The following is a 26,020-nucleotide window of genomic DNA, read 5'->3' on the forward strand; positions in this document are numbered from 1 at the left end:
AATGTGTTTTGAAATTTGATGGCAAAGTAACTTCTTATTGTAAAATGTGCTAAAGCTATGATTGATGTCCTGAAAGAAATGTTGTTTTTTCCTGACTAACAGTGGATTCTGAGGTTTTTGGAAGTACAGTGTGAAAGATGCACAAAGGCTGCATGTAATCAACACAGAAACTGCCTCATACCCCAAAGTTTAAATCTAGTACTCCAATAATAATAATAATAATAATAATAATAATAGTTCAATATTACAGAAGCCAGTAATTCGTGTTATTTAGCTATGTTATAGATTTTGTCTGTCAATATTTTTAGTATTGTAGCACCGAAAGTCTACAATTTACACTAAATAAGAATAATAGCCACTTTTATCTGTAACTCTTCTGATTATTCATTAAAAATATTAAACAAAGTATTTGGGTCTACCTTGATGATTCCTCTTATGTGCATCTTGGCAATCATCTCGGCAGTGTAGAGGAACATGAGCAGCGTGTCCAGCGTGAATGTCACATACTGCAGCGGAGGGTAATGCTCAAAGGTCTTCGGGGTGTTCATACAGACAGAGATGACGCTGATGATGGCACAGGCTCGAAGCAAGGAATGAACCCACTGCAGAAAGAGGCCAAAGGAGGTTATCATTGGCAAAGTGTGGCGTTACTGTGATACACTGAGGAGATGACCTGAACGCATGTGCATAGTCACTCACTGGCTTGTTGATCCAGAAGATGTCAGCGCTGTCTGCAAGGGTCTCATCTGGCCCAAAGTCGGTCATGGGCTGGGCCTCGACCCGTGAGCTTTGTTTCCTCTTCAGCATGCTGGGGCTTGCCGTGCTATACAGAGAGTGAATCTAACAAAGGGAGGGAGGCGAACCACACAATGACCAAAGCTAAATGAGGAACAAGGGGGGGGCTCTCTGGCTGCATTCAAGTCAGGGCAGGGGAAGTACAACTCGTTTAACTCCAATCATGTAGATTATAATTGAATACATGTATTGCTTGCTTAATGGATGGCCACATTTATACAAATTTGAGTTTGAAAAAATATACTGGGTCTTTTAAAAAATGAATATGCACGTAAGAAGCTTTGACTAACCAAAATACAAGTCTATTAGTGGTTGAATGTCAATATATGTAAAGTTAGGCTTTATCACTCAAAAGGTTTAACTTCCCTGACTTGAATTGCCAGAGCAGAGATGTGTGCTTCAAAACTGAATGTGCTGAATTGTAGAATGGCCGCCGTGATGCAGAACGCAGCACACATGGAACACAGAACAAGTGTCGTCACACTGGAACGGCTCCAGTAACTTACCATTTAAAACGACCAGAAAAGATCGCCCTCACGCTGAGCACAAACGTGCCAGCGGAAAATGTTCTACAAAGTTGAGGGAGCTGTAATTTGGTGTTACCTGCACATGTAAACTGGATATTTTGTCGTGAATGTGTGTATGCAGAAAAATAATTTAAAAAGAACTAAAAAAATAAATAAAATAAAATAAAATAAACTGTACAGGCTGTTTCAACATAAGAACACAAGAAGAAATGACAGTGTGAATGGAGACAAAGCGCACATACCAAAGGGAAAAGTAAAGCTGAAATTGCTCCAGCACTGCACATAACATGCGATCAGGCATACCCTGTAAATAACACACAACAGTTAGTCAACATCATGGCTTATATGGTGTACAGTACACTACCCACATCTACAGTACGCTCATAGAGACAGGAATGCCCACCACGTCTGACATCAAGGCATATATGCGACACACTCTGTGAGTAAGTGAGTGACTGACTGACTGAGGTGCTGCGGAAGGTGGATGGGGTGAAAGAAGACCAGAGGACTCACTGTGAGGCTCCTCATTGGTGCGTTCATCCCCAGGTCACGGCGGGGTGGAGAGACCAACCAGACAGAGAGAGAGAGAGAGAGAGAGAGACTAGAGATGCGAGAAAGGGATAACGGCCCAAAAGCTTGGAGGTCCAGCAGCTGCCATTGGTGATTGGTTTGCAGTCGTGTGAGCAGAAATCAGAAGAGAGGTGACATTTTCACAGTGCAGCTTGGTGCAGTTTTACACATCTTCACCTCAGTGCACCACACACAAACACATACTTTCATATTAGCATTAGGCAGACAGACATGCAGATTACTGCAATCTGTCTATACAGATTGTAAAATTGGTTTTGGATCCATAATTGCACAAAAATATATAAACGACGTACATTTGATTGCATCACTTTCACATTTTCCAGCAATCACAGCTCTTGTTACCAGCTTTTCCATGAAAAGCTCTAACAAGAATTGTGATTATTGTGACTGTGTGTTTAAATATATATATATATATATATATATATATATATATATATATATATATATATATATATATATAAAGGTTTGCTGTAGATGTTTTTTGAAGTTACATGGATTATGTCACAAAAAAGATTCTGCTAAAATAAAATTTTAGTTAGATATTGCCTTCTGGTTTGTGGATTTTCATTTTAAAGCTATTAAGTTAGCATTTTGAATCTATATGTATATTTTTTTCTGTTTTGAAAACTGTAAACTTCAAATGTTCTCTGAAGTAAAAACTACAAGGAGTTGTGTAAAAAAACTACATAGGGTAAACATCTTAATCTTGCAACTGGAGACAAAGACAGGACAGTGCAACAGTCCCCTTATATGTTCTTACCAATAAAAGAAACTGTCTATCCTATAAACCCTGTGTAGTTACAAGCAATTTCCCAGTGTAATTGCTACACTTAACATATGCAGATGGAGACGAGATGAAGAGTGAAAACAAAATTACAGGGACTAAGTGCTATTATGTGGGAGTATAGGTGGCAAAGACTGCAATTACTTTCCCATTTGGAGAAAGGACATGTTCTTCACTCAGAATGATGTGATCTCTGGACAGAATAATTGTAACTACAAGTATTTAAGTATTCGAACTTTCTTTGTTGAAGTTTTATTCCTGAGTGCACTGTGGCAGCATCTTCTCAAGGGACAAAATGGCCTCATGTATGTAAAACAAAAGTGCCAGTTGTTGTTTTGTTTAAATGATATGACACTCATACTGTATTTAAAATGTCTGCCCTATAACCGCCACAATAGCATCATTTGCTTTTATAGTTTCTTTCATAATGCTTGTATCAGAACATAATAGCAAATGTGGTTCATATGATTTTTGCTAAATCTGCCAGTTGTTACAGCAATTGCACAAAGTTATTAGGCCATTTCAACAAGTTCAACAGCAGCTTTTTTATATTGATTTTAAAGCCCATTAGAACAATTCTCCTTGACCCATTCTTTTTTGCAGGGGCAGGAAAATCTCTTCTGACATCAAACTCCAACAAGTCCAGTGTTTTTACATGTCTGCCAACGCGCTGCAGACAGATAAAGTCAGCAACAGGCTGGCAAACAAAGAAACTGGAGCTTGAATGTTACATCATTTTACTTTAGTAGTTAGTTTAAAAGAGACAGAGCACAATGACATTTATTTCCTTAAGAAAAACACGAGTTGTGCCAGAACTCCTTGGCAAGTAACTAAATATAAAAAACAATAAAATACAAATAAAACCATTAAACACCAAAACGTACATATGCTCACCACATCTCCACCCTATTTACAGAACAAAACATTTCAAATTTCACACAATATATAATGTAAAGATGGTCTATAACAGACTGATATTTATTCATTAATGTTGGCAGTATTTGTTATTAAAAATTGACAAAATTTTGAGCCCTATGTCAGTCAGTTAGCTACACCTGCTTTACACTTCAATGAAAATAAGAGACGGGAACCTATTTTCAGCAAACATTTTAAGACAACAAACTTGTGTCTCTTTTCACAAGGTATTCCGGAAAGTTTTGAAGAAGTTCATGGTAATGCTTACACCAATAAATAAAAAAAATGATTGAATGAATGAATGAATGAATGAATGAATGGTACATGGTTGTTTGCCTCTATGTGGACCAGGTGACAGACTAGTAACCTGTCCTGGGTGTAGCCCACCTTTTGCCCAATGAAAATAATAACAAGAAAATCATTATTTAGTATGCTTTTAATTTAAATGGTATTGTACTTTTATTTGCATTGCACTTTGTAACTAATAATCTTCAATAAAAAGTCGATTGTTGCAGTGCTGTCAATATATTCTGATTGAATATTTAGCTGCACAGATTAATACAGATACCTCATAACAGTGCAACTAGTGTAGTGTAGGTTTAATTTGTAAGTTTAAGAACAACTTACATTATACAAAATTGAATGCTTTAAGGTCCTACTGGTTTGTTGCTTGTCAAGATACAGGTTTGTATGAGAAACTGAGGAACTATTAAACCATGAAGGGAAACTGGCCTTTATCAAGTCAAGAGAAAGCTACTTTAAGATCATTGTAATGATCTTATAATACATAAACTGGCTCTCATAACACTTGGTGTAGAGCAGTAAAAGCATATCAGATGAAAACTGAATGAATGACATCAGGAGAGCCAAGGTTGCTATGGAAACGATGCGGAACACAGCTGATTTATTAACAGTAAACAAGTAAATGCGGCACATATTCAGAAAAGTGGACGAATGTAGGCCCTAAGCAAACCAGATATAACGTAATGACAACCTGACCGTGAGGTAATGCGGTGAAACACTCGACATTGTGTCGTGAAGGCCTGCTGCGGATGATGAGACATGACTTCCTGGAGAACCAACAAGCTAGCGCGCAGCAAAACCGAGCGCGAGCCGCATCCTAAAAGCTAAAAAAAAAGGAAAAAAAAGACACCTCCACGACGACTCTTGCAGCGGTTAAAGAAAGCACCGTGAATGACTTACGAGTAGAGGGTTTCCCTTATCTGTCGTGTCTGGCCTTGTCCATGACATCAGCTGTTCTCTCTGGATGTTGTTGGGCTCGTGTGCGGGAGCGCGCAGGAGGCAATCACATCAACGAGACCAGCGCGTGCCGCGGGGGCGCGCAGGCATTTCCAAGGTAACAGCTTCAGCTCTTCCCGGGAGGTTAGATTATCCAAACACATCGATCTGTCTGCGTCAACGTCATATATTTGTACAAACTGAGCCCTTCATCGTGGTTTTTACTTCATAAAATAAAATAAAAAAATGTTTTTTTTGGATTTTATTCTGACAGTAACTTTTCTTCAGGTTTCAATCTGAGCAGTGAGAAGCTGCTGCTGTGAGATGAGCCAGCTGTGTGTTGTTGACATTGCTGTACGAAGTGTACACAGGTGTCTAAAAAAAAGAAGGTGATTGTCTGCATCCCAACCTTATTTAATTATGTATGGACTATGCCACTGAATGATCAACCTATTAGATTAGATTTATTAGACGCTGAGAATAAAATGTCTTTGCGTAAAAAAAAAAAAAAGAAAGTTTAATGGTGACAACTTCAAGAAAATCAGTAAAACATTTTAATTCGGTCTGCAATTAAAACAAATCAATGCCATGGAATGGCTGTTGTTGCCGTGCAAAGGGAACAATGAAACAATTTAACATTTACCCTGATTACAAATGTTAAAACAATTAGTGTGATCTTTGTCTCACGTGGAATGTGGATCGAATCTCATACTGATCCAATAATACAGAGGTTACTCCTCAGCCGTTTTTAAAAAAAAAATTTCTTACTTTGTTTATTGAACTGGATCACAGTATGTGCTCGTATTTGTTGTACACACTGTGACTCAGGAGGAAGAGGAGGCATCTGGTGGTTTGATCCCTGACTGCTTCATCAAAACTGTCTATGTGCTGGACACTGAACCCCAAACTTCCCCTCATATATTCACTGTTTGCTAAAGAAAATGAACCATAGAACATACCCTATTAGAGACTGTTTATAGGCCAAGAGGTACTCTGTGAATGTGACTTGTGTAAAGTGCTTTGACTGGTCGACAAGAAAAAAAAAACACCCTCCATGACCATTTATTAGATACACTGTACACCAGAAATGGATGTAGGAGAAATTAGTAATAATTACCCAATTTAATGCACATTATGTTTAATTTGCTAACAAAACTCTGTATTGGTCAAGAAAGTGACCAGTTATAGTAAATGGTTAATTGTAATTTGCCAAAAAAAAGTGCACCTATAGAAGAACTTTCAATATAAGCTGCAGCAATCATTTAGATGACCCTTGGAAATAGGCAGCCCATCTATAGGTAAATCCAAATTGTACCCACATTTTTATGCTGCAAATATCTACAGGAGTGGTTTGAAGTGTTTAGAACACACAAGGATTACAGGGATTGAGAGGAAATCATATTTATGATTCACATGAGCAGTAAATGGGGGAGTGCACATGATTAGCAATAAATCAGTCGTGTGCCAGGACTACAGGTTGCATTTGTGACGCAAGTGGTTAGCACGTGGCAATCACTCCTGACGTTTGTGTGATGCAGTGTGAGCAGTGGGACAAAACACCCAAACACAAACTGAGTGGTGTGGTGTCTGCAATTCAGTGCAGCGAGGAATGTTCAGACCTCGATATTGGAGAAACTTAACAGCCTCTCAACAGGCTCAACACAGGAAAGCAGCTCTTCAGGACAAGACTCAGCTGAGCACTTACACCTCAAGGATAAAGGACACTCTTTATGGACAGAAATGGTCATATTTTGGACAGAGAAGACAGATGGTTTGAGAGGGGGGTGAAGGAAGCCATCAGATGAGAAAGAACAACTTTAACCAGAGGAGGAGGTCTCAGATTTCAGCTTTCTGAGACTTAGAATGGAGCGCTAAGCCTGATACACAGCTTTGTGCATGTGACCAAAACGTCTCTCTTGTGAGCCAGGCAAACAAAGATCGTAACGACTGTCCAGTGGGAGAGGAGTGAGATCAGTCTGCATGTGAATCTAGCTGGCACAATAGAGCATCTCATGCAGTTTAAAGCTTGGCACTCCTCATTCTCCAGTTTTTAATTGAAGAAAGCTTCCCAAATGGAAAGCGGAACGGCTTCAACTACAAAATAAAGTCAAGTCTTTTTTTTGGGGGGGGGATATACTAGGGGTCTTCCCACCCTTGTTTTGTGTGAATTGCATGAGCAACATGCTTGCCACACATAGAGGTAGAAAGTCAAACATAGTTCTGACACAAATAGCAAATGTATAGTACTTGTGTAGTACTTTTGAGGCACAGGAATCATACAGTGAGTGTATCACTTGTGTGTCTTACTGTCATCATAATGCCCCTACTAGCCATGCTCCTGACTTGGTTCAAGCGTTCACAAAATTATATAGGTTTTGTACATATTATAAGCATTCATCATTTTTTGCAAGATTTGCAAAAATTGCATATGCAGGACCAAACACATGTAGGTGAAGCACAAGTCTCAAGGACAATTTTGTCAAAACCTTCAAAGCAGAGGTTTTATTACGCTTAGATTTTACTTTAAATTTCTGTTGTTCAGTGTATTTTTGACTAGATGTGCTAGGGGAGGGCATTGAGTTTCACATATTAGACCAGTCAATAAAGTATACAAATTTGGATATATGATTATCATCTTGATAAGAGACTTTTTTTTCCAACTGCGCCTTGCAGTAACAGGCTCTCCATAACACTACCACAAGGTAGCACTAATTCAGTCATCTATCTAAATTTATTTTACTCGCTTTCTCCTTTCTGGATCGAACGGAGCTGATGCCTATCTCCAGCAGTCATTGTGCGAGAAGCGGGGGACGCCCTGGACAGTTTGCAAGTCCATCACTGGGCCACATAGAGACAAACAAGATTAACAACTATTCTCACTCACACCTAGGGACAATTTCGAGCTACCAGTGAACCAAACGTGCATGTTTTTGGTCTGTGGGAGGAAACCAGAGCACCTGAAATTAACCCCACACGTGCATGGGGAGAACATGGAAACTCCACGCAGAAAGGTCGGGAGGCAAATTTGTGACCTGCTTGCTGTGAGGTGACAGCTCTAACAACTGCGCCGCCATGGCGCCCTAGCAATAATCTGTGTAGTCATGTAGAAAATATTTGAAAAATACCCAAATGACTGTCAGTGATTTTTGAATAGTAATGTTGCTTGAAAATGCCCATTCATGCTGTTTGTATGGCAAATTCCATCTTGATTATCATCCTGACAAGTAAACTAATTATTATTTAAGCTTGTCTGTGTATTCGTCTCATAACATAAGTTGGACATACAGGCCATTTGATTGCTGTGTTTTGTGTTTTTTACTTATGGCAATAAAAAAAGTCTATTTCTATTTGAGTGTTCCTTTAACTTGTGTACTTGTGTACAGACAACCAGACTGTATAAGGAACTAAGTGGAAATTCACGATCCCAGTTCTGGCAATCGATTCTGAATCTCATTTATCATAGAAGCATCCAAAGAAAACCTGGAAATAAGAATGCCACACCACCGAGATAATCTGGAAAACCAATGAGGAAAAAGTTGAACAAAAAAATTAGAAAAACAGTCTGCTTCTAATTACGTGTCAAAGTGGTGACTTAACTTTTTATTTGGGCAGATTTTCCTGCCTCAGCTCCTGCCCAGGACTGTGTCTGAGAGTTCAGACTAATCAAAGGCACTTGTATGTAGAGGAGTGTTGAACTCTGGAGGGACTGAGCCAGTTCAGGCCAGCCTGCTGCTCTGTCTCTCCTTCTCTCCTGTTTTTCTTTTCCCCTCTCACTCTCCTTTCCTGCCCTGTCTGTTTAAGGAGCGAAAGATTGGGAAATTCCTTCAAGCTACTTTGCTTCAGGTCTCTGTGGGATTTAAACATGCACACTGCGGTTTTGGTGCAGTCAACGCTTGTGCCGTTGTGTCTGATCCTGCTCTCTGCCGTTGACGACACTTTGTTACAGTCGGTGAGGTGAGTTTCCACAAGGTTTAAATGATTGCTTTGCTGTTTTCTATTTTGAGGTAGCCTGGAGAGAAAGATATAGGAAGGAGGCGCAAAGTTTTGTTGACAGATGTTTGAAGAGAATGATGTGGAAAGTTATAGGAAAAGTTACAATATAAATAGAGTTTGCAGTTGTAGTTTCTGCAGCAGTTTCTCTGGCTGCGTTGTTTCTTACCAACTGTTTGACCAAGAAAAGCATCATATTCTAGCTGAGGTTGTTTTGAATTAAGACTAGACATTATTGGTCGGTTGCACTAACAGATTAAACAGCAAACTGGACATGAAGTTAAACTTTCTGTGTTGTTTTGGGGATGCAGGGATTTGTGCTGAGGCCTTTCCGTGTAGGATTTACGTTATCTTGGTGCTGGCATGTTTTCTTTTTTGTCCCATGTGCTCTGGTTTTATATACGTTAAAGTAATTCCAAATTGGCTCACCTAAATCTAAGCCTGTTCACGTTACTATAGAGATTTGGTATCAGTCATTGCATGCAAAGAAATGCATGAATGCAGCAGGTAATAAACGTGTGATTGTGCTTTATGCTAAATCACTGAAAGTGATAAAAATGTTGATGCCACTGTGAATTACAACATATAAATACTGCATGCACCAGACAGTTTTTAGATAGATTCTGACTCAGTTTGAGCTCTCTGCTGTGTGGCATCAGCTTTAAAAACCACTGATATTGTCAGAATATAGCACGCTTGACTGCACACCAGGTGGGCACATACTATAGTTATTTCTTCAAGCAAAAAAGAACAGTAGGTTGCATTTTTCTTAAAGCCTGAGTGCATATTCAGAGATTTGCATGGAATTATTTTAGTCATTTGTGGCGCTCAGTTTCCCACCGCATCTTGGGAGGACATTTCCACAAGTAAAGTTTAAGTTGCTCAGTGTTGGTTGTGCAGTTCACAACTGAAAGGTGAGTGAAATAATTAAAATCTGTATTTTAAATGTGGTTTAACACTTAAAATCAGACTCGTCAAGTCTTAATAAGTCAAAATGAGCTCCACCTTGCTTGTCCCATTAAGGTGCTTCATTTGAGCTGATGTGAGATCTGCCCGTGAATGTCCTCAGCTGACCTGCCGCAGCATCTCACAGCAGAAATCAGCACCTAATTATCGCCTACGGCTGACAGGCGAAAGCGGACAATAATGTTTTTGCCCAGTGCACATGTTTGTGTTTGACTGTTAAAAAAAGATTTCATGAACCACTAAATGGATTTTAAGGAATCTTGCAGAAAATAATGATTGGAAATGGAGCTACAACTAATTAACATTTGTAGCTAACGTGATTCAAGATGGCCACAACAGCCAACTGACCTTAAAAATGACAAAAAATGGGTCTAATTCACCAATATTACAGATATTGAGATAAAGTTTGTTGTGTTAGTAGCTGAAATTGATACCTAACACATATTCTAAGCACTAACAGATTGACAAAGATGTTTGTTTAAAATGTTGCCATTAACTATTGAAATTCAACTCTAGCTGTCTTTTAGCAAAATATCTCATGAATCACTGGATAAATGTTAAGTTTCAGAAGAAAAATCAATAGATGTACATCTATAAGTAATTCACTTTTGGAAACAACCTAATTCAAGATGGCCACCACAGCCAACTGACCTTAGAAAACACAAAAATTACTATAATTAAATCAACTTTACAGATGTTTTGCTTAAAGCTAAAACTTGGTGTGGTAGTAGCTGAGAGTCATTCTAAACAAATAATCTGAGCGTGACTCACAGTGTTGCATGATATTGTGCTATAAAGTTTGACCAAAATAACTACAACTCCATAATTTCTCAATATAAGATCATTTTAGTTTAAGACAGCAGGTAATATGTTTAATATCACCACCTTTAAAACTTTACATTATTGGACTTCACAATTGTATTCATTCAAATTTGTCTGATGGGGTATAAACATTTTTTTTGTGACATGTCTATCATCTTATTTTTTTTTTCAAACTTTAACAATGAAAAACAAGAACAAAACAAAAAATCCAGTTTCTATGGAACCTTTATTCATTTGGATTAGTAGATAGCCCAAATGAATAAACAGGAAGCACAAATGTTAATTTATATTACTGAAGTCAGCACCACTGACATAAATAGACGGCAGTTTATAGTCACTTAGGTTGAAATGGCTCCATTGTTAAGAGGTCTGAGAGCTACAAAATATAAAAATGCTCACTGCTGGCACATAGCTGACCCTCAGCAAGCCCTGTTATTAAAACCTCAAAGGCCCATATGCTGTTGAAATATAATTACCAGGTTTAAAATAAAAGCTTACCAATCAAGTTCTAGTAAATGCAAAGCATTTACTTAATGGTCAAACTTAAATTTGTCTTTAGTCATATGAAAAATAACCGTATTTCTAGTTCATATTACGTCCAATTTGCATGCCTAAAATCTAATAAAACAAAAAAGTTAGAAGTTTAACCTTTTCATGCATAGTGGTCACTGTATTGGACAGTTATTTTAAAACAGGTTTCTTGTACATGAATGGTATTTTTTGTTATAACTGCACAGAGCACTAAAGTGGACACTAATCATCATGCATTATACTGGCCATCCACTGCAAGTGAAACTAAAATAGTCTATTTACAATATTTTTTTCCCCACTCTTTTTTTACGCCCTGAGAAAAATAAAAACCCTTTGGGGAAAAAAATCCTGGCTGAAGTTATCATAATTCATGTGTTCTGTGACAAAATTTTAAACTGCAAATCAAAATTCACAAATCAAGTAAAACTGATATTATTTTTTATCAGTTTAACGTATTTGATATTACATTAAACTGAGTAGTTCATATCTTAAAATGCAGCAAGTCTTCTCATTGATACATTCACCATTTGACACTACCCTGTACCCTCATTTTGCTCTTTTCCCAGTTATCTTAGATTATTTTAAACAACTGGAAAGGTAAAATTTGTGATTATACTACACTCCACAAACTAGACTTTTAGCAGAAGCCTGAGTGCTAAAGGTCAAGAACTTTTACAGTTTTAAACTTGGAAAAAGAAAGCCCTAAAAGCTCCTCTGGCTAGTTTGCAATGGGAAATTATTAAATTAAAGAATCTCTGCCATTTTTACTGAGGCTGAAGGTGTAACACGGAGGGTTATTCAGACTTTGCACATTAAAAATGCTCATAAATAACAATCACTTACCGCATTGCATGCCAAAATTTTAAATAAAGATCTCCCACAATCTGATAGTGCTCAGTGTTTATGATAAGGATGTCTCTCTTCTACCACCACACCAGGTTTTAGTTCAAAATTTGTTGCAGCAGTAGCTAACAATCATTCCCAACACGTATTTGGAGTGCTAACCGATCGTGTGACATTTTTTTGTTTAAAGCGTAGGTATGCAAAGCAGCAGGCGATGTGCATTCCTTCAAGGAACACCACATTTAAATTCATGAATGCATTAAAATCTTACTGCTGTGCTTAAGAGAGGTGAAGTCAAGTCTTGAAAAGGATTCCTGTGGAAAACTGGTTGGAAATGGTGCTCCTCTTGATACGTGAAAAAAAGACATATTTTGTGTTTTTATAGGAGACAAAAATCTGGAATATTTAAGATTTTGATTGTTTGAACTTCAACAGTTTTTTCCCAAAATGGACAACTGAGTCCATATGAAAAGGGGCCAGCACAGAGAAAGAATGTCAGTCAGCATCCAAATGAAACACATTTCACACTAAGATCAGTAAAACAATAAGTTCAGCAACAGCTGCTTGTTTACTCTTCAGAAAAGTGATATATAATATCATTTAATAGAATTACTTAGTCTTACATGTAATGCTGTTTCTTTTTTTCGTCAAATTAAGATGGTCTATGCTCCTAAGAGTATTATTTTTCCTCTGTTAGATCTGACTTTCCTCCCAGATTTTGCTTTAAAATACCTTCAAATAAAAGTGAAGCAATGGGAACTTTGTAGGTTGACAGTGCTGCCTATCTTAGAAAGAACAGTTCTACTAAGATGTAGCTATTGCTCCATAAACTTGACCTTCGTTCTCTGGAGGTTTCAGCATAGCGGAACAATTGACCTTTTGTTTCCTCCTTAGCCAGGTGGGTCGAGTGTGCAGACTGTCCACGGAGTCGTTGCTACGCCGCTGCCGGACACCAGATGGCAAAATATGCAGTGGAAGGGGCAAATGTGACTGTGGCATCTGCATCTGTGAGACCAAAGAGCCAGGGAAGTTCTACGGTCCACGCTGCGAATGCCACGACTGGGTCTGTCCTACACATAACGGCCAAATATGCAACGGTGCGTACATATTGATCTCTGTGTTCACATCTGGCACAGCCATGGTCAGTAAACAGGAAATAATATGGAATTTGCTTATGTATATTGTTTTACTTTTTTACTGTGTCTGAAAGTATGCTGTTTCATGTGAGGTGGTGCATGTGTACGTGGCCCCACATGTGTTGTTACTTGGAAGTGGTTTTAGTGGAGGTTCAGTGGTTTAACAGATTTCTTCACTGTCAGTTACATCAGAGGAGTTTGGCAAATGGACTCTCCAGCTGATGTTTTGGATTTGTTTCACCCAGATGCTGGAAGGATGGAAACTCTTTTTATGTCACTATGAAGTTTATCCTTACCAGAAACATCCCAACTTTAAAGACAATATATCTCACACTTGGATTGTTTTTGACTATTATGGTCTTACAGCGAAGCAGTGGGGTGCAGTGGTGTTCGACAGCGCACATTGACTTGGCAGCAGTTCCAAGCGTTTCATTGGTAATACTCAGCTGGCTTATAATCAAACATTGCCAAGGTATTAGATTTTGTTGGCAGGCAATGCTTTGAACCAATTTTACAAGTTAATTTAAAATAATCCTTCAGAGAATGTCCACAGTCAAGGTCAAGCTCAATTAGAACTGTCGGGTTTGTATTTTATTGAATTTTTTGAATGCTTTGCCACTTTACTGTTCTTACTTTAGATGAATTGTCGCCAAACAAACACAAGATATTTCTTTAATTACTGATGTTGGCTACAAACTGCATTCTCAATTTAGCCTTGTAACAAAATTTGACACTAAAAAAGGTTCAGTGTTACTGTTGGAACTAGCTAATGTAAATTTGGAGGGTTTTTTTAATTTACATGTTTAAGCTAAATCCATTAAAACAATGAAGAGCAAGCAGTTATTTCATAATTTTCTCAAAATCAAATTTAAGTGTTTTTTGAACTAACTCGAACATTATTTGGTGAAATTTGTTTGTAATACTGAATATCCAGTGTTGTAGTTGTCCTTTGATTTGTCAATGTCTTAATGGCCAGGAGTGTACCTGGCTTTGGCAAGGTGTTGAGGATATTGTTTTATTCTGTTTCTTAACTTGAGTTTATTGAAAAAAAAAATGTAAGAAGTTGAGAAATCACTATTAATTCTGAGCTTACAAGAAACATAAAAAACAATCATGTTCTAGAGCAAAATGTAGATGGATATTACATTTGCGCTGATCATAAATGGTTCATTGACTAACTTATTTTCAGTTCAGTTCACCTCAGTGCATTTAACAGAGATTCTTTCAACCCACTTATTATCCAGTTTAATCCTTTTTTCAAATAATACCATCTAATTCAAGCCATTTTTATCCAGCCCTATAGGCCATAGCACCTTAACTAAAGTGCTGTAATTCAAGAGAGTCACCCGAAAGGGAAAGCTAACCAGCCCTAACTGTAAGCTTTATGAAAGTTTTAAGCCTAACTTTGAAGAAAGAGAAGATGTCTGTATCTTGAATCAAAACTGGAAGCGTGTTCCACAAAAGAGGATCTTCATAGGTGGAGTTTATTCCTCCCATTCTAACTCTGTAAAGTCAGGGAACCACAAGAGCCTTCAGTCTAAGAGTGAAGTGCTCCTTTAGGAAAATATGAAACTGTGGGTGTATTTAAGATATTATTAAGAGCTTTGTATGCGAGACAGAGAATAACTTCCACCAAATAGTACCATATATTCCAATAGTTTATAGTTTGATATATTAAAAAGTAACTCTTTATCTGTATTTTAAGGTGTAAATTTACAAATGATGTCAAGCCTAGACTTGTGGAAAAGTTTAAAAATTAATTCTGTTATCACCATTTACAGTAAACACTTGAGATATGACATTTTGAAAGTTTCAGGATGAACGTCTATACGATGATACAATGAAAAGGAAAATTCCCATCTTTTTGTGCCCGCTGTTGGCCCCGGGCTCTGAGTGTCGAGCTCTAATGGAGATATGTGAGAGACCAGAGACGTACAGTAGAGATATGTGTGCATATGTGTGTGTGTGTGTGTGTGTGTGTGTGTGTGATTTATATGGGAAGACAAGTTGGCTGCTGTGAGGAGCTCATTATGGTTCAGCAGTCTGGAGCAAGGCCCTGCTTCATCCTGATAATGGGGTTTCACTCACTGGTACAGAGACTGCCAATAGAACCTAGATGCATTAGAAGAAGGATGGGTTTTCACTCTCAGACACACACCCACACACATGCACACACAGAGAAGACAGGATCAGGCATATTTGTACACAACACTCATCTACAATTATACCACCAACCACATGCTCACACAGTTGTATGCTCATGTTGATAAATTATTATAAATTACAAAGCACATTGAAGGAAAAGGCTCCATCACCACCTTCCTCACAGACACACACACCAGCACACTCAATGGGCTGTGCATACACAGCACGCATGGTTTGAAGTCGGAGATCGGCAGCCAGTTTCTCTCCCCCCGGCTTTCTTATCTTTGTCTTTCACAACAGACTACAGATAAGATCCAATAGATTTTTCACCTTAGGGATGAAGAGTGTCTTTGTATTTCCCAAAAACTTCCAGCTTTCCTGGCATTAAGGTGTTTATTTTACTGTAAATATCATTCAGCACTGGTCACATCACCTCAGTTAGAGCAAGAAGACAAGCTGGAGAATGAAGCTGATGACATCTGAGCAAAGTTTTCACATTTGAGGTTAGATTAAGAGTTGTTTTATACGATTGAAAAACAATGTGAAATGGGCCCTCATTTGTCTGTCCATTAGCCTAGCCTGGAAAAAGACTCCCCTTTATAATCCCTGCTTTATAACTGATGTCATGGCTGATGAGGTACCAACTATTTAAAACTATTTGACAGGACATCACTTCACAAATGACCAGACTATCTCTTTAAATGACACCTAAAGTAGGCCTTGTCATGTTGTTATAACAAAAAATTATTGTGTTTTTTAGTAAAAAGAAAACAAAAAACAAAAAACTCAGCCCCTTAAAATTATGTTGATCCAGCCAAATACTGTTACACCAATAAAATCGCTTCATCATAAAACAAAACAAAACAAAACAAAACATAAAAGCAACAACTAAACAATAAGGTGTAAATGTTTCACCTTATTGTTTGGCTTTTATGTGTGCTCATCCAAGATTTCTTTTGAGTGTACTAAACATTCATGACTGAAAAAATGTCAATACTATCGTACATTGCCCTAATATGTTTCACAGTAATTGTATAAATACGTACATCACATTACAGGAATTTATTAATAGTATATCTAAAACAATTCAAGCTTGTTTAAATATGTGTTGTTTTTGTGGAGTTCAGCTGAGGCTGTGATGCTGTCATGTTATTTTTTCCTCCCACACAAATCCTATCACATTCTACAGCTGAGCAACTGGATGATGACCTGGGCTAACATCTGTTCACCAGCTGTGGAAAAAAAAATGTTATGTCATTTTATTCCACTGTTTGCTTTTATCTGCAGTTAAATCTCCTTGCAATGTGATTGACTTTTTTAGAATTAACTACAGTGTAAAAAAACACAAGCTCTCTTGGGCAAATTCCCTAACAAAAGATTAGGTTTTAGTTATTTTTAGGGAATATTGTTTTCATTTTTTGTCTGTTTTGAATTTTTGCAGTTGCTGCTGTAACCATCTGGATGAAGGTCAATAATGTGGCAAAGTTTCCACAGGTTTTTTTTTTTTTTTCAAAATTCCTCTCTTTCTTTGTCACTGTTTTCCTCTCTGCTCTTTTATCATTCCAAGTCACTGCAAGCTACATTAAAATGACCTATTTATGATTTCAGGGCAAGGCATTAAACCAAAAAAGTAAAACCACTCACTAGTTTTGTTTTTTTTTCAAGTGGAAATTGTCAGAAAGGTTATATTGTGGATCATGTGAATGGTATTTTATAAATCTCTATATTGTTGTCAATAGGGGTAAAACAAGACATTCAGCTCATGAGAGAAAACGAGACGAGATTCTGGGTTCATGGGAAAACTTACCTTTTCTCTTTATATCTTATTTATGAGCCAGAGCAAACAAAGCTTGCAGGATTGTTTCAAAATAAAATACTTTTATTCTTTTCTTTTGACTTCTTTTTTATCACCATTTTGACATTTTTTGTAATGAGAACATTTACCGAAAGACTGAGCTTCGGTGCACTCTGCCAAAACCAGCAAATACATCAAGTTTGTGCCTTTATGTCAGAATCATATGTGAAGCCAGACTGGTATCTTGTTTTCCAAATCAAACTCATTCATTTGCACTTTTTGTGTGTTTTATATGTGCTTAAAAATGGAGTAACAGCGCTGTACTTTGTCCGAAGTCGCCAACAGGTTTAATGTACAATCCTGCTGAAAATGAGAGATGGAAAAAACAAAAAAGGGAGCAGCAGTAAAATGCAGTCCTTGAGCTATTCCAGCCCATTAAATTGTTCATCTTTGTTTTTTTTTTCTAGGTACGTATTTTTATGTGCTTTCACTTAGATGTTATGAGCTTTTCTGGGCAGCCTGCCTGTGTGGTGACTCACCTAATGATTCCAGTGTGGGCTGCAAGGAGAAAAAGCCACTCTAGTTTGTTCAAGTCTACTAGTAAAAAGCATTTTTGATTGAAGTGTATTACTGCCCTCAAGCCTTAAGGGTGTCAGAACAAGTGTTTTTGTACAACTCTGATCTCACCTACAGTGGGTTTAAATTTTTTTTTTAGCGGTATCACAAAGTCATTAACATTTAAACTGAATGTCTAATTGAAAGATTGTAAACGTGGGACTAAAGAAAGCTGGGATTTATGATTCGAATGGCAACACGCAGAGAGGATGAGTTATAACTGAGACAGGTGTCTTTTCCCCTGAAATGACAGCAGATAAGCTGAACAAAAAAAAAAAGCAGTCAAACGTCATTCGGTACTGAAGTATCGGTTGTTGATAACAAGGTGTTACTTTACGTGTCACTTTATTAGTAATAACGAGCCACAGTTAAAAAAACTGTGAAAGACCTTGAAGAAACCTGAGAACTATTAAACAAAATACACAAGAAAGTTTGATTCTTTGAAATCAGACTTTCAGAAATTTGAGATAAAATTATTTTAAATGGAAGTCATGTTATAAACAGAATTATCTTCAATGCATGCACTAAACTATTGATCCAAACCTATACATAATGTTAGTTTTGTTGATTTAGAATATACCTTATTAAGTATTGCTTTAGATATTTATTATCGCTTGACACCAAAAGACAGGTCATAATGTTTTTGCCTTTGTGTGTTTGTCAGGTTAGCAAAATATCTCATGAACCAATGGATGCATTAAGATGAAACTTCCAGAAAGTAATCATTGGTTGTATTTGTACATCTAGAGGTGATTACCTTTTAGAGTCAGTCCACTTTCAGATGAATACCACAGCTAATCAACACGAGCAAGCACAAATACTGTATTTCTGTAACCTTGTCAGCTTTATAAATCATGGGATAAAATTTGGTGTGATAGTACCTGAAACTCTTCCCCAACACAAACTCTGAGGGTGAACAGATTGTGTAAGATCTCCTGATATTGTGAGATTATCCACAACATTATGTTCAAGATTTAACCAAAACAGATATAACTCCATCTCAGTTTAAGATCATTTTAGTTTAAAACTTTGACATGAAAGGTGGTGCATCATATGCATTCCTTCAAGGAATGCTAGGCCTTTATTTTATAAGACATTAATTCTGACAAACATGTGTTTTCTAAAGCTCATTTCAAATACATGTATCTGAGACCTTATTGGCTGGGCTCATGTGTCTGTCACTGGAGTGTAGCAAGGACCCTGTACATCAAACTATAGAGGATTACTGCTCAGGAAACACCAAAAAAAGAAGACAGCAACCTTCCACCCACATAAATTTTGGTCTACCAGACAAAGAGGCCTTTTATTTGCCAGAGTAATTGTCAAGTAGAGTTTATTGGAGGCTAGTGGGTGGAAGAGGCTTCATAAGATCCAATTCTGTCCTAATGCTGTCTTGTGCAAGCAGTCAACTTATAAACTTGCATGTTTGTTATGAACAGATATAAATTAGTCTTTACTATCAGTGTCATAAAACACTGGCGAAAAAGAAAATTGCAACAGAATTCAAATACTATGCTTGTATAGTCTGCATTAGATATATTGAACAGTGGTCCAGCCGTCCAGAATATGGATTTTGCATGATTGTGGTTAAATGGAGAGGTACTGTAAGTCTGGATAAAATACTGAATGCAGACCAGCAAGAAAAAGAATAAACAATTTAAATGTTCATTTTTTTTCTGAAATTACTTTTATTTTTGTAATTCCCCTTTCTTCAAAGTGCATTTTTCCATGTCCTTGTTTTCCTTGAATGTGTCGCCAAGTGTCCTCAGAGATGTATCGATAACAAGAGATGAGGGACCTGCGTGTTGTTAATGACTGATGGATAGCCCTTGAAAAGGGACGCCACATTTACATGATGAACGCGTCAGGAGAATGATTGAGCATGACATACAAGGCCCTTCGCTGCTAGAGGCAATGAGAACAACATTTATAATAACTTGTCAGGCAGCCTTCATTTGCATCAAACGCTTCCTCCAGTTTTTCATGTTGCTCACTGTGGCCCTCAGAATAATGAGAAAGAGTGATGCCAAACTGTCTGGGAAGGCTCTCTGAACACTGGGCAGGGTTTCAAGAGACTAGTTTTTAAGATAATCAGTCAACTGGAATACTGACATTTTGCAGTTACAGGGTTTACATTATAAACAAATGAGTGAAACTTGGTAAATGAATATGGTATATGTTATGTGTACATTTAAAAATACATTTTATATTTTACTCTCAGAAGTTTCAGCGTTTGATATTATTCAGCTCAGATACTACTGTCTTGACATATGGAATACTTCAGGGTTGTGTTTTAGGGCGTAAAGTAGTGAGGTTTACTTGAGAAGAGAACTTTAGTTTTTATACCTATTTGTATTTTATGTCTATTTTTGTTGTTTGTATTTTTTGTTTTATGGTAAAGTACTTTGTTCGTTTTTTTTTTTTTTATCTGTGAGAGGTGCTACACTCACTGGCCACTTTATTAAGTGTACGTTGCAAGTAATGGATTTTGTCTTCAGAACTGCTTTAATTCTTTGTGGCATAGATTCAACAAGTTGTTGGAAACAGTCTTCAGAAATTCTGGTTCTTGGTGAGCCTTTGTGAACTGTAATCTCAGTTTTTTGTTCTTAGCTGACAGGAGTGGCACCCGGTGTGGTCTTCTGCTGCTGTAGCTCATCTGCTTCAAAGTTGGATGCGTTGTGTGTTCAGAGATAGTTTTCTGCAGAACTTTGTTAGTTACTAGTGACTATTTGAGCTACTGTCATCTCAAACTAGTCTGCTCATTCTTCTCTGATGTCAGACACTAGCAAGGCATTTTTTTGTGCACACAAATGCAGCTCACTAAATATTTTCTCTTTTTTTTTTTTGACCATGGAATTTTTACATACAACCATCTCTAGGGTTTATAGAGATAAACCTAGATGGTTGTGTGTAAAAATTCCAATAGATCAGCAGTTTCTGAAATACTCAGACCAGCCTGTCTGGCACAAACAACTGCACCACATTCAAAGTCATTTGAATCCCCTTTATTGCACATTCTAATGCCCAGTTTAAATTTCAACAAGTCATCTTCACAACAGGCTCTTTCACAAGACACCTCTGGCCGGATCTGTGTGATTTCTGGATGCACGGAGGCAGCGAGTGGGGGTTGAAGCCCACCCACCCAAGCTGTGCTGTTATACCACGAAGCGAGGTAGTAACAGAGCCGAAATGGTTGACATGTGAAAAAGCAAGCTGGCTTGGCGGCTAAATAATGTGATGAAGTGTTGATATATGGTCTGTGCGACCACCCAGTCATAGGTATAAACAACAAACAAATTCATTACCGAAGGAAGATCGAGTGTGACACACAGCAGCTTTGTATTTACTTAAAAAAATTAGTTAACCACAATTTGTTAATTTGTCATGTTTGAAAAAGGGTCAATGGAAGACATCTGTCACACATCTAATGTGTTGTGCTCCACATCAACACAGTTGAGCTCTGCTCCACGCCTCTTTTGGTTCTGTGATGCTCGCTTCATTTCTGAAAGCTCACGTCTGTGTGGGATCTGGCTGGCTCCATCAGTGATTTATGAACGTCCTGAGGCAGCATAAAGATGGACGGGTCTTTGTAGCCATTTGTCATAACTGTTTTATGAAAGAGCCTCACATCTACATCTTTAAATGTGTTTAGTTGCTGCCATGTGATTGGATGATTAACTATTTGTGCTAACAAGCAATTGAACAAGTGTGCCTAATTAAGTGGTTGGTGAGTGTATATAAATTTTGATTACTATTTTACGTAAATACAACAATCAAATGGTTTCAAATAGATTGTATCCAATAAATGTGTGTTATTAGGCTATAATTGCATTACCCACAGCAATCACTTGGTAGTCAAAAGTCATATTATCTGTTTAAGATAAAACTTCTATCCTTATGATGATGATATAATCTAAAGTACTGTTGATGTGCATGCTACTAAACACTTATAAACAGCATAAGGTGTGTTGTGTTTCCTCTTTAGATCGCGGCTACTGCGACTGTGGGATGTGTGAGTGTGACGAAGGCTGGTATGGAAAAGTGTGCCAGTTTCAGGAGGAGTGCAGCCTGTCTAAGAGGAGGAGCAAAGAGCTCTGCAAAAACCAACAAGGGGTGGTCTGCTCCAAAAGGGGTAATCAGCCACGCTCAAACATACACTTCTCAGAAAATAACTCAATTCTACTGAGCTGAAATAAACAAAACTCAATCATCACAGATTCATAAACACAAAAGATGAACACACCAGCAACAAACAAGCATTTGTATATGCTTTTAACTGATATGTTCTTTAAAAGCAATAATAATTAAAAGTTAATAGTCCCTACAACAGAGTAATACAATAATGCAATCTGTTATCAAGGACATTTAAAACAGCCAGAATTTACCAAAATGTGATGTGCCAATAAATAAACAAACAAACCATTGAAAGGACAATATAATCAAGTTAAAGCAGAAAATGAGACTTTAGAATTAAAAGCAAGCAAACATGAATTACTATAATAAATAAAAAAACATATCACCTAAAATTTTACAACTCTTAAATACAATTTGGAGTCAACCTGATTCAGAATGGCCACCACATTTGTTTGTCCTTAGCAAACAAACAAATGGCTGATTTTACATATGTTGTGGTAGCAGCTGAGCATCATCCCCAAACATACTCCAAGTACTAATCTTATGTGAGATCTTTGCTTAAAATTTTAGCCTGCAAAAGTGTGGGTGATATGCATTCCTTCAAGAAATGTTAGTTTCATTTCAAGTCTTTTTTGTCCTACACTTTTTCCATTTTCACCTTTTTTAATGTAATGGACAATGTATTAGGACTTGGCAAGTTATTGGCAGGTATTTTCAAATCATCTGCTAGTGATAAAATTGAGCCAATGTTTAAAAAAAGGCTTTCAAGAATTTTATAAGTAAGCAATCATTTTTCCGTTTGGCTATTTTCATGTATTCAGATATGCTACTACTGTCCATGTTTGTATGTATATGTGTCACAGAAGAGGTGCATTTTGTGTGAAGTCAGGTCAAAGTTTAAGCTTTTTTTCCACATACACACCTAAGCTAAACCTCAACACTTCCTGTACCTCTAACGCCTCTGGTTAAGCGTTGGATAAACATGTTCTCGTGGATGTGTGCACATCGGTGTGGTGTGTGAAAGCATGCCGTGTCTGGCCTGTTAAAATATGTAGAAATGCAAATGTGTCACAGTATGTGGCTGTTTAGCCTTCTGCTTTTTTAACACTTAATCCAGAAAGCCCACACACGTCCATGAACACCCCACTGCCACGTTCAGTTGTCAGAGATCTGTTGGCATTTAAGCCACAAACAGAGCTTCCAAAGCACAGATGAACACCAGCTGGGTTCTGCGATAAAATATTCTGCACTTGTATCCTCCCATTTTGAAGCAACTGTTGAACATAAAAATAAAGACACACCCAGCACCCTAGATAACCTTAAACTGCATCTAAAGCTGGTATTTTTTTCACAGGAACCTGCCACTGTGGAAGTTGCATGTGTGACAATGATGATGAAAAGAACTTGATAACGGGATGCTTCTGTGAATGTGACGACAGTGAGTGTCTGGATGAGGACACAGGAGAGGTTTGTGGAGGTACGTCATGCACACAATTGCAAAAAAAATAAATAAAAATAAGCTAACAAGGCAAAAAAAGAACATTTCAACATTTCAAAAACAAAATGAAAAGATCTTTGGAAATGTTATCAACAATTAGCATCTTACCTGGTACAGTTAGCTCTTTGTATGGCTTTAGTTTACTAAATTGGCAAGCTAAGGGCTAGACTGAGCAGGGCCAAGACCAAAGTAGGCTGCTGTCTTTTTAAAACAACTCCAGTCTCCAAAATTTCATAGTGGTATTTATGCAAACTCTTTTTTTTTTTTTTTGAACAATCTTTACATTGTTGTCAGTTTTGCATTACATGGAATTTGAACATGAAATTTTATGCCATACCATAAATTCTATGTAAATATCTGTAATATGAAATTAATAGGGATCTAAATGTTTATAAAATAGCTTTTCCATAAACAGCTATGACATTATTTGATATCTGAGTTGTATTAAGACAGCAGCAAACCACTTTGATCTTGATCTTGTTTGGACTAGTTGATAATCTGGCAGAATTGAACTGTTTCTCTAAGCTGATATCATCCATAGAGCTATCTACAACAGGTAAGATATTAACAGTTCATAAGCTTTCCACGGAAATCCACTTCAGACGATCTGAGCTATCGCTTTAAAACAATTAGGACTTGTTAAATCTGCATGTCAGTCTTTCTGCAGAGAACTTATGAGTCGTTGCATATGCTTCCAGGCCATGGCCAGTGTTACTGTGGAAACTGTTACTGTGCTGCTGGTTGGCATGGAGACAAATGTGAGTTTCAGTGTGACATCAGCCCATGGGAAAGCAGGCGGAGGTGCACATCCCCAGATGGCAAAATCTGCAGCAACCGAGGTCTGTTCAGCCACTTAGACATCAGTATACAGTCCCTAAAGACTTCTTGTAAAATGAGTACTTCTGATCTAATAGTTGTAGCAACTTTTGAATTGTTTACAATCTGAATCACATTTTGCATAGCATGATCTTTAAAAAGTTCCCGTTTTATCTAGAGTAACCTATTTTATATGATGGTAAAATTATGTATCAAACCTTTCTTGTTTCATGTAGACAGTCTATTAATAACAGCCTTATTGTAGAAAAGGCCATAAACCACTGGCGTGATGAGTGACACACATTCATCTTCAGAGCCATTGCGACAAACACCATCATAACTATAATAATGTAACATGAAAAAAAAGTTTCTAAAAGGGGTTGATTTCATTTCTGTTAGAATCTGAGTTTTGGAATTATGTTTTGTCTTCATGTTTCAGTTATAGTTTATTGTTTGTGTTTTGTCTCTTCCCTGTGCCTCAGCCAACATTCACTTTTCCTCAGTCACTCTCTCTCTCTTCCCCATTCTCACCCATCTACACCTGCCTCTAGCTCCTTAATCATCTCACCTGTGCCCACTTCCACTAATCACCCTCTGCCTTTAAAAACCCGGTCACTTCTCTCACTAGCGGCTGGTTCATTCTGTCATGAACTGTGACAAGAGAAACCACTGGGAGACGAGAAGGCACGAGCAAACGGAAAGATGGCACATCAGGAAGGCAAAGAATGACAATGAACCAGCAGCTAGTGAGAGAAGTGACCGGGTTTTTAAAGGCAGAGGGTGATTAGTGGAAGTGGGCACAGGTGAGATGATTAAGGAGCTAGAGGCAGGTGTAGATGGGTGAGAATGGGGAAGAGAGAGAGAGTGACTGAGGAAAAGTGAATGTTGGCTGAGGCACAGGGAAGAGACAAAACACAAACAATAAACTATAACTGAAACATGAAGACAAAACATAATTCCAAAACTCAGATTCTAACAATTTCTTGTTTGAACCATAAGTGAAGGAAGAATGATTGTTCTGAAGAGAGCATGTTCTTAAATGCATTCTCTTTTTTTGGGTAACAATTAAAAACTTTTTTATTGTAGCTCAGGCCACACATTTCTTTTATGCTATTCAATAATGATCACTTCTATCAATTAAATTAAAAAAATGGATAAAGGCTGAAGCTACAGCTTAGAAATGACTGCACATGATTGGAGATGTTTGAAAAGTCTTTTAGGTGTGGAGATACAGCAATGAGTTACTGGAAATCGTAAAATTTATTGTACGATTAAGAAGAAGTGGGATTAGGAGCCGTGTTATATATTATTCTTGGGCAAGAGGAATTACAGGATGGCATGCGTAACAAGGAAATGTTTTGGGTTTCGTCCTTCTTTTTCTCATTTGACTACAACAGATAAGTCAAGAAGAAAATGGAGCAAATGGAGACCAGACTGCTTTTAAAAAAAAGATGTACTGTGAGCCATCAGAGCTTGGAAGACAGGCAGTCAGAGAAATAGCTCCTCTAAGTTGGCTCAAGTGATCCTGAGGGATTTCTGTGAATTTCTCTAAAATTAATTACAGCGGGCCGGTTGAGGGCTGGCTAAGTGCTGAGGTGAAATGGTAGGCGACATGGGAGTCCCAACGCACAGCTGAGATTTCTGGTTAAGTGAACAACTGTCACAGCATAAAGGATTGCACCAGGGTGTTTACGATCGTGCAGCCTGTTGAACGAGGGAAAGAGCTTCCAGGGAGAGTTTTAGTGTTTTGATACCCATTGATAGATTCCTTCAAATAAACCAGATTTTAGCTTTATGTCCAGCACTTTTAGCTTGATAATATTTTCTTATTCCAGATCAAAATTTTACAAGTCAGTGTGCATTTACAAGTGGATATCC

At 37.6% G+C, this 26,020-nt stretch overlaps 2 protein-coding genes across 5 annotated transcripts in view; one reads left to right on the plus strand and one right to left on the minus strand.

Annotated features, from left to right (window-relative positions):
- Positions 1–5,782, minus strand: part of nalcn (sodium leak channel, non-selective) — a 67,915-nt gene extending 62,133 nt beyond the window's left edge. The window contains exons 1-5 of one of the 4 annotated variants that reach the window (XM_017410290.3): positions 4,816–5,372; positions 1,836–1,973; positions 1,565–1,626; positions 700–840; positions 420–602 (exon numbers count right to left, since the gene is read on the minus strand). In XM_017410290.3, coding sequence (XP_017265779.1) covers positions 420–602; positions 700–840; positions 1,565–1,606 — 366 coding nt within the window. In that variant the 5' untranslated portion in view covers positions 1,607–1,626; positions 1,836–1,973; positions 4,816–5,372. Of the gene's footprint in view, positions 1–419; positions 603–699; positions 841–1,564; positions 1,627–1,835; positions 1,974–4,815 lie in introns of all 4 variants that reach the window. The other 3 variants (XR_001808460.3, XM_025004612.2, XM_017410286.3) reach the window with 3 other exon arrangements.
- A 2,740-nt stretch (positions 5,783–8,522) lies between these two features.
- The window catches only part of itgbl1 (integrin, beta-like 1), a 36,092-nt gene continuing 18,594 nt past the window's right edge, over positions 8,523–26,020 (plus strand). Inside the window, exons 1-5 of the mRNA XM_017410104.3 lie at positions 8,523–8,805; positions 12,898–13,100; positions 21,680–21,826; positions 23,183–23,305; positions 24,025–24,165. Coding sequence (XP_017265593.1) covers positions 8,714–8,805; positions 12,898–13,100; positions 21,680–21,826; positions 23,183–23,305; positions 24,025–24,165 — 706 coding nt within the window. The 5' untranslated portion in view covers positions 8,523–8,713. The remainder of the gene's footprint in view (positions 8,806–12,897; positions 13,101–21,679; positions 21,827–23,182; positions 23,306–24,024; positions 24,166–26,020) is intronic.

Source organism: Kryptolebias marmoratus, linkage group LG6, assembly GCF_001649575.2.
Source record: "Kryptolebias marmoratus isolate JLee-2015 linkage group LG6, ASM164957v2, whole genome shotgun sequence".
In the NCBI taxonomy this organism is placed as follows: Eukaryota; Metazoa; Chordata; class Actinopteri; order Cyprinodontiformes; family Rivulidae; genus Kryptolebias; species Kryptolebias marmoratus.